Raw genomic sequence first — 12735 nt, 5'->3', positions numbered from 1 at the left:
TGAAGTCAAGTGTTCGACTTAGCCTTTCAAGTTGGTCAGTGGATCATATTCTACTAGTGAACAGAAATAATCGATCCGCAACTTCACTTCCACATTTCCTGATAAATAAATGGAAAACAGTAATTACCGTTACTGTTTTCTATAATTCAATAACAGTAAAAGCAGGAGGGGATATTGAATCAAATGATTGTTTTCGAAGTTATTGTTTAATGAGTAATCAATTAATTTTTCAGCCATTTATTTCATACCGCAATATAATACATTTCAAACTTACAATAGGAACTAACAAAACTACAAAGGAGAATATAAATTATATCACTTTTAAGTTAAAGTGAACAGAAAAAGAAGTAATATAAGTAAGAAGTCAGATAGATTAGGCTATAATATGAACTCCTTTTACAAACTAAACTTATTGTTAAAAATAAATCCGAATATATAAAGAATTTTATTAGACTGTTTCCAAGTTTTTTTTAAAAAAATTCTGATTAAAATAATTAAAAAAATTATTAAAACTATAATATGGCATAACAGCATTCTTGATGCAACACTGGCTCGTTGTGTGCCACTAAAAATTGGAGAGTTCTTCCAATTCAAAAAGATTAAGATTTAACTGATTTAAAGCTTCGAAGAATAATAGCGAAAGAAGTAAATCTACTTATTTATCCTCTCTACTTTACGTAAAACCCTGCAGTCCCATTTTTCTGATTTAAGAAAGAAAACATTTGTAGTAATAATATCGTACTTATAATGGAGTGAAGTTATTATTATTAATTAAAAAAAATTCAGGCATCGTAAATTAAAAGAAAGTAGTAACAGAAACGATCAACCAACGAACAGATTAATTTAATTCTAGTTATTTTATAATCCATTCACTTCTAATAATATTTTAAATTTTATTTTGAGTGGATTAATGATAATCTTTAATGCTTTTTGTAATGTTTTAGATATTCATGATAATAAAAATATTAGTGTAATAGATGCTCGTTTTGACGAGGAAAGCAATTATTTTAAGTTCAAATAAAAATTTTTATTATTCCATAATGGATAAAAAAAATTCCTGCGTAAAAATAATAACAACATTCAGAAAATGTTTTTGTATTCAATAGTAGCATTTGTTGACTTTAACAATATAACTAACACACAGAAAAAAATATATATATAATAAAAACAAACAAACTTTCGAGTAAATAAAACTATTAAATCGAATAAAAATTACAAGAAACAAAGAATTTTACTTAAAAACTTAAATTTTACCACATTATTTTATTTTTTTAAGGATTAATATGCAAATAAACGTTTTCTACACATGTTTTTCTTTATGAAAACACAAAAGAGTTTTGAAAAAAGATATAAAATCTTATAATTTTATTTAAATTAAAAAAAAAAAAAACATATTCCATGAAGCAAGAGATGTTCTTCTAACGCGTCGTAATATTAATATCGAAAATCATACATGTGTGGTGAAAAAGTTTAAATAAAAAAATATAAAATGTTTGTATTTTAAAATGAATATTTTTTATAATTTATCGCTTTATTACGTAGCAAGTTAATTGATAAAGTTATTTACAACGTTACTATATAACTGTCAACGTGACAAAAATGTAAGGTAAACCGAACGTAAACCAGTGATTAAAAAAAACAGCAAAGAAAGATCACAAAAATGCATAACATTAGTAGATTTATATATTTTTTCTACCAAAAAATAAAGTAACGTGATAAAGTAAAGCGATAAAACAAGACTAAAAAAATACTTAAGGATAAAGAATCAGGAAAAAGAGCTAATGAAGATAAGCTGCTAATGTTAACCGGAAATACATTATTTTGTAAAATAAAAATAGGAAAGACTTTTCTATTAATCTTATTTACTGCTATTGGTTACTCGTTGCTGATTTCTAATAGTTGCATTTGCGATTACTCAGATATATCCGGTTTTTATTCAGCTATAACCATTAATTTTCTATTGAAGTAAAGTTGATCGATTTAATATTTTTCAAAATAAAGTATTGCTCTTGATTAATAAGAAGAAATACTTTCGTTTTAAATTTATTTATATAAATTAAGCTAACAATAAGTCAATGTTTTTTTTTAAACTATATAATTCTTCCATTGCTCTGGAAGCAAAATGTTAATTCGAAAAGTAAGGTAATATTGTTCTGTAACAAATAAAACTATTCGTATAGCCAAGAGGAGTTTAATAGATTATTGTTCCATCAAAACAAGTTTAATTTAAGTATAACATTGATAAATTATTTCGTGTTCGTACTAGTAAAATCAAGAACACGTATATTGCTATTATGATTAATTAAGTTTATTTTTTTCGACTTGTGAAACTGAATTCGTGTAATCGTGAATTCAGTTTGATAGGGCGAAACAATCACTGAATCAAACAGTCTAAAAAGTAAAGAGTGTAGCATAAAAATCAATCTTAATTTTAGTATCTCATTAACCTTATTACATGTTAAACCATTCATTCATTTGCAAATTTAATGCTTTTCTTATAATGAATATGTCTTAAAAAGTAAATGAATTAATTTTTTCAATTTCCATTTTCTATAATTAAACATAGAATTTAAAAAGTTCTAAATTTTAAAATAAATTTATATGTTAATTCTTTAAGATTAAATATTTCTGTTTAATTAAAAGAAATCGTTTGACACTTGATGTTAAATTTTAATAACTATAAACTTAGCTGTATAATTTAAATAAAATTTTATCGGGATAATGTTTCGGAATTGAGAAAAGTATTTTTTAAAAAAAAGGAAATATCTAATTTAACTTTAAAAAATTCGTACGAAATATATCGATATTACTTCGGTAATTCTGCCTGAAGAATCGCCGTCTTGTAATGTTAATTTTAGTTTTATGTTTAAAATATCGCTATATTTTAGAATGGTTAGAGGAATGGAACAGAAATGAAGTCAAGTTTCAAACAAATAACTTTTAATATATTACGAAATCCTCGGGGAGTAGGAAGCTATTACATGTCTAAGATTAAATCGTTGATTATAATTCGTCCTTGGTCTATTTAAACTCAAACAGCCTATATTTTGTTCTATCTTAATTAAATTATTAGTAATATTACCACGCAGTTTTCAAACTTATTCAAAATCATTTTATATATTATTCATATTCGTCGTTTTAAACAGTTGATAGGAAAAAAAATAAATATCGTTTTCATTTTTTAATAAACTAAATATAATTTGTAATCTATAATTTATAAATCGATATTTATTTGCGGTGATTGAGATCAAAGATAGGAATTATCTTAGCGAATTAGTTTCAAGTAGTGTGGAAAAATGTATTTAAAATAAGATTTTATAAGATAAACGAACGTTTTAAAAGAGGTAAAACTTTTAAAGAAATTAATTAATGTCTGTAGGAACAATTATAAATTGTTTTTAATTACGTGCGAACAAAATTAGATTTTTTTCCTCCCTAATTAAATCAAAAATTTAAGAATTTATTATGAATGAACAATTATTTATTGTGACATCGTCACAAAGCCGGATGCATTTTTAATCATATATTTTTAATTTATTTAATTTAAAATATATGCTTTCCATCTCAAATTAGTAATGTCTTTCCCCTGTACATCATACTTTTCCTTTAGCAATTGAGTCGTGCCTGTCATCTATCTCCTTTCAGAGGACAATTTTTTAATTGAAATAACGTGACTTCTGGTACAACCAGTTAATCGGGGCCTCCCGTGCCCACGCTTTCATCTACCTAACTCCGTTCTCGAGATATTAGGACAGACAGACAGACAAACAGTGGGAATTTATAGGTCTACAATTTTTTCAATACAGTTTTTAAACGCTGATATATTTTAAATCAAAATATATTTTAAAAAGCAAATTTTCAAATTGATTTTAACAATTCTTAAAATACTTATTTTGATTAACTTTATGAATACTCTGTTAAATCTAATACATAAATATACGATAATTATTGTACTAAATACTTAAAAAATAATTAAATTTTTATTGTAATTAATTTATAACATAATTCAAGATTTTGAAGCCATAATAATCAAATAATCATAGATTTATATAAGGTTTATATAAACTATTCAAGTTTAAATCTCTCCTGAATATTTATAGAAAAGGTATGGACTAATTCCAAATTTATATTACAAATATATTCTTGTACTTATCTGTTTAACCATTACAAAACCTAGAAAATATTCAAATTAATACTAAAAGAAAATAATAAATTTTAAAGTTATTTTAAGAACTTTTTAAATTTTTTATTACAATTTATTATATTTTTTTCTGTCTTTTGTACAAAATGTAATCTTCTGTTTAGGACTTTTTTGCACGTCTGGGAGTTGTTTTCGTTGTCTTTCCAAATGACATTATCAAATTTGAACTTTTGATGGAGAACGTCTCTGGAGTTAATCTGTCGGAACCATAAGAATTCTTTCTTTATAGTACTAAAAAGAAATTATTTGTAACAACGTCGAAAAAGCCGGAGTCAAATTCTTTTCCTTTTTTAAATTTATTCTTTAAAACAACGGGATAATTGTCATAGTAAGATTATTAGCATTTTAAAATTTAAGTTGAATTAAGTATGGTATATAGTTTCATTTATGTGTAATATACGTTAAATGCAAATGTATCAGCATTTATTATTGAGAATTAAATCTATAATTTATTTTAATGATAATAATAAATCAATTATATAAATTTTCTCAATAAAATTTATGTCAATTTGAAAGCTTAGTTTTCTGTAATTGCCGTAATTAAATATTGTGTTTTTTAAATTATTTTTTATTGTTATTCTTTAAACGAATGTTATATAATTAAATTAAACATTTGTGAAATATCTATGTTTCATAATGCAGTTTTAAGCCTAAGTATACTAGACTTTTGCTTACGAATTCGCATTTTTGGAGTCACAATTTCGTATGAAATATAATGTAATTTTGCAAAAATGAAGTATTTTCAGTGTCTTTAATCGCTATTTAGTCCGAAGCAATAAAAGTATATTCTGTTCATTGGAGTTGAAAGATAAAACTTCTGTAACTCGAATACAGTATTTCTTTATCTGGAAGAAAATGAATCACGCGGTAGGTATCAATAGAATAGCGTAGGGATTTTACGTTTCCATCTTGATTTTCCTTAACTCGCATTTTCGTGGTCCCCTGACACTGTTTTAGATTACTTTCAACTTCCCTGACTCGAATTTTCGTATTCATTCTATCCAAGGGTGATCCTAATTATCGGACTTTCATGCAATTTTCATGTAGGCTAATGATTAGAGAAAATCTGTGTTGGCAGAATTGCTCCACACTTTTAACTCTTTCTACCCTGTGGTCATTGAGGACTTTTTAATCACACTTATCGTTAGTTTTATCAGACCCGTAATAGGCAAGGCTGGGCATTGAGGAACGTTATTAAAATTATTACGTACTGTATGTCATTAGACCAAAAGCAGTGTGATGCATAAATAGCCAATTACTTATACATACCTTTGTATAAATAGTCACATTTTATTTTTATTTTATATGTAAACATGTTTACATTTTTTACTGAAATATCACGTCATCGCATGCGCTATGGCTACGATATTCCTAATGAACGTTATTCGAACATTCGAAGTATTTTAATTTAAAAAGAAAGAACTAAAGGAAGAATTCGTTTGATATTAGTGTAACATTCGATCATTTCTCTACCATTTCATAAATACCAAATAGAGAATTTTGATCCTGCTCCGAATGAGGAATTAATCTGTAGTATTTGTCGCTGTGTGTTTCAAGATCCAGTTGCATGTCCACGTCTCCATGTTTATTGTCGAACATGCATTGATGATTGGTTGACTCGGCAGAAAACGTGTCCAATTTGCAGACAATATGCCTTTGATTACCAATATGATCATGAAATTAACTCTTCGATGTCCAAATATGGAGAAAGGATGTCATCACAAGTGTTCTCTCGAAGCGTACGATAATCATTTGGCCAATTGCGAATATGAAACAGTTCAATGTAGAAATGAAAATTGCCAAGAGAATTGCATCCGTAGTATGTGCTTTAACACGAAAACAACGAATGTAAATATCGAGTCGTGGAATGTAAAAATGGATGCTCTATGTCATTTTCAATCAGTTTAATCGAATCGCATAATTACATTGAAGAATTAAGAAAAGAAGTTATAAATAAGACGAAAATAATTGAAGAAATGAAAAATAAAGTTGAAGATTACAAAAGGAAATTAAATGAAGTAAGAACAGAGTTAAAACAATTTCGAAATGAGACTAATTGGTTAAACAATGGAACAGCTGAACTAGAGAGCGTATTTAATATGGATGACACCTACGCTACGTATGACAGATATGATGACACCTATGATACATTGTCTTCCAATCATTCAAGTTTTATTAGTTTTCAAGAAACTGTTGATTTAGCCGATGTTTTAGAAAACACAACTGATACAGCTGAAGAGAACAGAGATTATGAACTATCAAGGAATGAGGATAATTTAATGTCTGTTTTCACTGAGAATTTTCATTGCAGTGGTGTTAATGAACAGTTTGAAAATACGAGAAATACCGACAATCGTAATAATAACAATAATTTACGACAAGAGAATAAAAATGATGAAAATTTTGCTTCTGTCAATAATCAATCAAACCCTTTAATTCGAAGTCAAAATATATATATTAATGAGTCTTTTCATACAGAAATAAACATTAGAATATCAAAACTAGAAAAAGAAAATACTGGAGAGTTAATTGATACAATGTTTGACTTCGAAAATCATAGTAATGATTTGTGCTTAGAAGAAGAAAATCTTGAAAAAGAGATTGGAAATGAAAATATAGAAGATATGTCCTCACTCTGTTCAAGTATTTTGAATCGGATATTCCCAACTCCATCTTCGTCTGATTTATCGAACGAAAATATAAATATAAATATGTCAGTCATTTGACAATTTTACAGATTCTTCAGAGGATAGAAAGTTTTTATGTGAAGATTTCTTAGAAAATGACAATTTTTTCTCTTCTGGTATTTACTATTATAGAAAGATAGAAATACAATTATATGAAAGATAGAATATTCACTTCTATCTTTGTGATTACAAAGATAGAAGTGGATTAATTACTAAAAGAGAATTTGATATGGAAAAAGAAGAAAAATCAGAATGAGATAAGCTATTCAGCAAATTGTAATCCTTCAAGCAATGTTAACTATGAAGAAGTCGGATTTTAAAATATAAATTTAAAATTTCAACGGTTTTTAATGATAATTCTTTTAACTTAGTGAATTTCAAAATAATTTGCAATTCGAAAAAATTAAAAAAAAAATTTTTGACGGTTAACAGCATTTAAATAACAAAGCAAAAATTTTACGTAACATAAAAACAAGCGTTTATTATTGAATTATTAATGTTTAATATTGTGTATACATATTGAAAATTTTAAATAAATGTTCTTTATATGTACTATAGCTTGTTTATTGCATATGCTACCTGCAAGTTATAAAATTCAGGCATTCTATGGAATGCTTAGGCATTTTATAAAATTTTATTGTTCGCCGGTAATATACATATAATTGCATTAACAATTATTCTAATTAATCAAGTGTCAAAATAAATTTCAAACTAAAATATAAAGTAAATATTAAATAGATTTATTCAAGAGAAAATAAGGTATTGTATTTTTATTATGAAAATCAATGTTTTATTCAGAAGCTTATGGACAATATCGTAGTCTATTGAAATTATGAACCGAAAAAACTTCATATATTTCACCTAGAAACGGTAGATCGAGAGTATCATATTTGATCAAAGAGCCGTCATATTTTATCTTTTTTTACACTAAAATATTCATAAATATTCACTTTGTTACATATTCACTTCATAAAATATTTACTATGTTTAAAAATAACTTTTATATTATTAATTATTTAAAAAATGGCAAGTTTAAACTGCACCTTGCAGCTTGTATTTATGCACCTTGTATTTCATTATATTTATGCATATTATCAATAATAGAGTAACGAGGAAATGTTTTAATACAGTAGCCCCTCGGAGACAAAGAAGAAGCGCGATATATCTGGCAGAAATATATAACTGATTACTAAAAATTCTGGGCTTTTACTAAACAGATTATAAATGCTATGGAATCTCTATCCTCTATTCTTTCATCAGCAAGTGTTTTTGATATAAAATAAGCTTAGTTTTGTAATACTCAGTTTTATTCGTGGTTAAATTTCGAATTCATAAATGATAATTGATCTGTCCACCTGTTTTGCTTATTTAGATCTTGACGAATTTATTGTGTTAACTGCAGTGGTAGTTTCGAGGACAATGGTAGGAATAAAACACCGTATTTCGTTGCAAAAAGAAATTCAATAGCAATTGATAATTTAAAATTTATTGACTCGAGTGCTTTTAAAATTTAGGGGATCTAAATATACGATATATCCGAATCCGCGATATAACGAGGAGCTCTACTGTATTAAAAATCACAATACATAATACTAAATAATAAAATTCTAACAGATCGAAGGCTCAAATAAATTTCGCACTTTACTCTTATTGACAATTGGACGATCAATGAAGAAAGGCATCAGTTTTCCGTTCTTAAAGACTGTAATTTGAATCTGGTCGAATTCAGTAATATTTTTCAAAAAACAAAGAATTCAAGTATAAAAACCGACGTTTATTTAGGTTTCACACTGGTTTCACAACGATTAGACCCAAAAAGTTACACTGTAGTTTCGAGATAAACAGGTAAAGTCACTGGAACAGTTCTATCTCGAATAATTCCATATTGGATCAAAAGATTGCCCAATATGTGATTCAACATCCCTTGATGTCTATGTCTATCCTATGGAACTCTAAAACTTCTTCAATTAGAAAAAAATTCCAATAAAGAGTTGCATAACTTTTCCAGCGAAATACACTAAATATATTAGCACAAAAAATTGTCTGTGGCGCCATCTATTATAAAACTTTGTTTAAAAATAACTTTTATATTATTAATTATTTAAAAAATGGCAAGTTTAATTTTGACAGTAGAGCTGAATTTTATAAAAAATTGTAAATGCTAATAACAAGTAAAATCTTTATTAAATCCGACCCTCTCGGAAAATAACATATTACGCTTCCTATATCTTCCCACCCCTTGGCTTCCAAAATTTAATAGAATTAATACCCATTATATGCAAGTTAAAATGCCAAATTTCGTTTCTTAGTCATTATTTCTGAGATACGGTATTAAACGAAATAGAGACCAATGCACACACACATACAATGTTTTTTCCCTAGTTACTTTCTCGGATGTTATATATATGTTAGGGACAAAGTGATTAATACGGGCATTATGAATAATGACCAACAAAATCTGGCATTGTAATAAATTTCAATAATTTATCAAATTGACCGGTCATTATGAATACTGCTATCACCTAATCGGGCAAAGTGATAATAATAAGTTGAGGAGTGATCATACGACATACGCTAGCCAATTGACACTCAGTTGCGCGTGCGTATTGCGTTTAGTACCGAATTTGGCGGCAGTCGCGACTGTTTGTGCTTCGACAGATTCCTCCCGGAGGGGAGCCACGGGCAGGCCGCCGATTGTTTAACGTCACTAGTTATTTATTCACGGTAGTTCTTGAACACACGTATCAATAACTAGTATGTATCAATATCTAGTAACGTTAAACGAGTGTTACTCAACCTTTTTTTCTCGGGCCACATACACATGACCGCTATTACACGCTGGCCGCAACATAACGATTATAATAAAAAACTTATATAATTTTTCACTCACCCTAGAAATTTAGCGTGACTGTTGATATTGCGAACATTTTTTCACAATTTCATTTAAATTAGGCTTGTAACTGCTGCATGCTACTCGTAAAACGGCATTCAGATGTGAATCAGTAAGCCGATTTCTATATATATGTTTTTTACATATTTCATTTTTGAGTGTGACGTTTCACGCAGATACGTTGATGCGAACAACGTAAAATTTGAGCACAATTTCTTACAGAAAGGATAAAAGGGACTTAGCAGTGTGGGCGAAGTCACCGAATCTATTTTTTGCAGCAAAAATTTCAAAATTTATATTTTGACTGCATTATTTACGGGTCACGTCCGGGCCACTCACAAAAGCTCAGTGGGCCGGAGGTTGAATATCGTGGCGTTAAACAATCGGCGGCCTGCCGGCGGCTCCCCTCCGAAGGAAATCCGTCGAGAGCACAAACAGTCGCGACCACCGCCAAGATGGTGCACATAGGTAAAATTTTCCATTTAATTAATATAGTTAATAGTACTTAGTTTTAAAAGATTACATGTTTTTTTTTAAATACTTTGAAAGAATTCACAAAAAATAATCTAAATGAAATAAGTGGAGGTTTTTTAAATCAAATTTTAAATTTGGTACTAAACACGATACGCACACGCAACTGAGTGCCGATTAGCTAGCATATGTCGGATGATCATTCCTCAACTTATTATTATCACTTTGCCCGACTAGATGATAGCAGTATTCATAATGACGGGTCAATTTGATAAATTAATCAATATTTATTACACTGCCCGCCCTTTTTGGTCATTACTCATAATGACCGGGCATTATGAATAATGCCCGATTAATCACTTTGTCCATATACATATACATAAAGAGGGGAAGTATTGAAATCATATTTGATCTTCTGAGTTTTTTGCAAATCTCCATGTTTTGAGACTTTCTAAATTCGAAAAGCAAAAATAAGGGACAGAAAAAAGTGTGTGTGTGTGTGTGTGTGTGTGTGTGTGTGTGTGTGTGTGTGTGTATGCGTTGGCATGTATTTCGTTTAATATCTCAGGTTAGAGTAATGATTAAGAAACGAAATTTGGCCTGGTAATTTGTGTATAAGGGTAATTGTTGCTGTTAAATTTTGTTGGTTACAAGTCGAGGGGGTGGGGAGATACAGGGGGGATAACGTGTCATATCTTCAATGGAGTCAGACTTAATAAATATTTTATTTGTTAGCATTTACAACTTTTTTTTTTATAAAATTTATCTCTACCCTCAAAATTAAGCCTTTTGCCATTTTATAATAATTAGTAATATAAAAAGTTTTTTGTGACAAGCTTTCATAACAGATCACATCACACACAATTTTATTTATTGTAATTAATAATATAAAAGTTATTTTTAAAACAACAATCTTATAACAGCCGGGAAAGTCACTCAACTCGTTGCTGGATTTTTTTACATTCTTATTAGCACTGAAATAGAATATTGAGGTAATTGCCTGGAAGCAGTTTATAAAGTAATTCCAATTTCAGAAAATTACGAAATGATTTATCGTTTTCTGCATTACAAACGTACTTGAGAATGACATTCGGAAATATATAGGCTATATTTGTATATACCGTTACTAGTCGAAATTTGGAAGTGCGTGTTTTTCTTTCTCGTTATGATGAAGTGAATTGGAAAAGTAACGCAACAAGTTCCGAGTGACAAAGCGAAGACAATATATTTCTTTCTGATAGTGCATTCACTATGATACAGGAAAAAAAATAAAAGTGACAATCTTTGATGAAATCAAAATAATATTACAGTTGTATGAAAATGGTGTGAAGGTAACAGAAAACACAGCAAATATAAAAATACATAAATCCGCATTGTACGGATATATTCGAATATATGAAAAAACATGATGTTCCAGTAAATGACATACTAAAAGAGAACTATATCAAAAAAGAGGATGAAAGGCGAAAATTTTGGAAACCATGCATATATTATTAGACGAAACTTTACAAGGAAGTGATAGTTTAACGCTACGTGGAATTCAACAGATGCTTCGTGAGCGTAGCCATTGATACAGTATATCGTGAATAAGTAAAACGTTTGAAACAAACGTCTGGACAATCGTTTGACGCACGTATTTTGAATGTACGCAGAGTGTATGCACGACAAACCACACATATACCTAATAGACAGTTGATATTGCTGATGAAACAGGTGTTAATTGTACCAAAGGAGCAGTCAATGCAGAGCTTTTTTGAAGTTTTATCGAAGAAATGTACACATAATAACAGCAATATAATTTATTCCATTTTCATTGTGAATGACATTTTTTTCATCACAGTACTATAGTGACTGATTACCTTAGAGAAAAACAAATATCTGTCTCCGTATTCATCTCAGATAAATCTCATATAGGAAGTATTTTGTGTTTAAAAAGAGATTCTATAACTTTCGATCACACCCCAGAAACACTGACGTTATAATCTAATGTGAAGAACAAATAATTAGCACCATGAATAACGAATTAACTTATGCTCCATGGGCGTGTGCGAAAACATTTTCGAGCAGCGGACAATAGATCTTCTTTATAATAAATCGTGAATAAATAAACAATTTACAGACCTGCAAGTCAAAGTATGTAACGCTGAATTTATTGCAAAAGATGATTGCAATACATAAAAGTTTATGTGCACAATTACATAATAAGGTTGCTCTTTGTTTAAAGAGATAAGACTCGATACATAATACCAAGTTTAATCAATTGTAAGAAGCTTTTGAGTGATACTCTTATACATTGAGTTTGTTAATGATGTATAATTTATTTCCACTGCATTACTTTCATAGTAGTAAAAAATGTGTAATAGAATTTCAGAAAAAAATAATAAAGGAAGATACAATTTCAGCATTCCTTTAGAATTTCGTAAGGCTGTGATAATTTGAATTGCTATAATTACATACGATAGTCGAGTGCCTGGGAGCACGCCTTC

At 28.6% G+C, this 12735-nt stretch overlaps 1 protein-coding gene across 1 annotated transcript; it reads left to right on the top strand.

Annotated features, from left to right (window-relative positions):
* Positions 1–5869: 5869 nt before the first annotated feature.
* On the top strand, positions 5870–6927 carry LOC136977840 (putative mediator of RNA polymerase II transcription subunit 29). The gene is made up of 2 exons (XM_067273427.1): positions 5870–6020; positions 6134–6927. Exons 1-2 carry the CDS (start codon positions 5870–5872, stop codon positions 6925–6927), a joined length of 945 nt encoding a protein of 314 aa, XP_067129528.1.
* Positions 6928–12735: the final 5808 nt, after the last annotated feature.

Source organism: Centruroides vittatus, unplaced genomic scaffold (assembly GCF_030686945.1).
Source record: "Centruroides vittatus isolate TY-2023 unplaced genomic scaffold, ASM3068694v2 contig_476, whole genome shotgun sequence".
Taxonomy (NCBI): domain Eukaryota; kingdom Metazoa; phylum Arthropoda; class Arachnida; order Scorpiones; family Buthidae; genus Centruroides; species Centruroides vittatus.
This window is presented reverse-complemented; position numbering and strand designations above follow the sequence as displayed.

Excerpts from the sequence above, each read along its gene's own strand:
- LOC136977840 (XM_067273427.1), top strand. The coding sequence starts at position 5,870 with ATGATCATGAAATTAACTCTTCGATGTCCAAATATGGAGAAAGGATGT. Across the intron at positions 6,021-6,133 it reads CCAAGAGAATTGCATCCGTA|AATTAAGAAAAGAAGTTATA; the intron begins GTATGTGCTTTA and ends ATTACATTGAAG.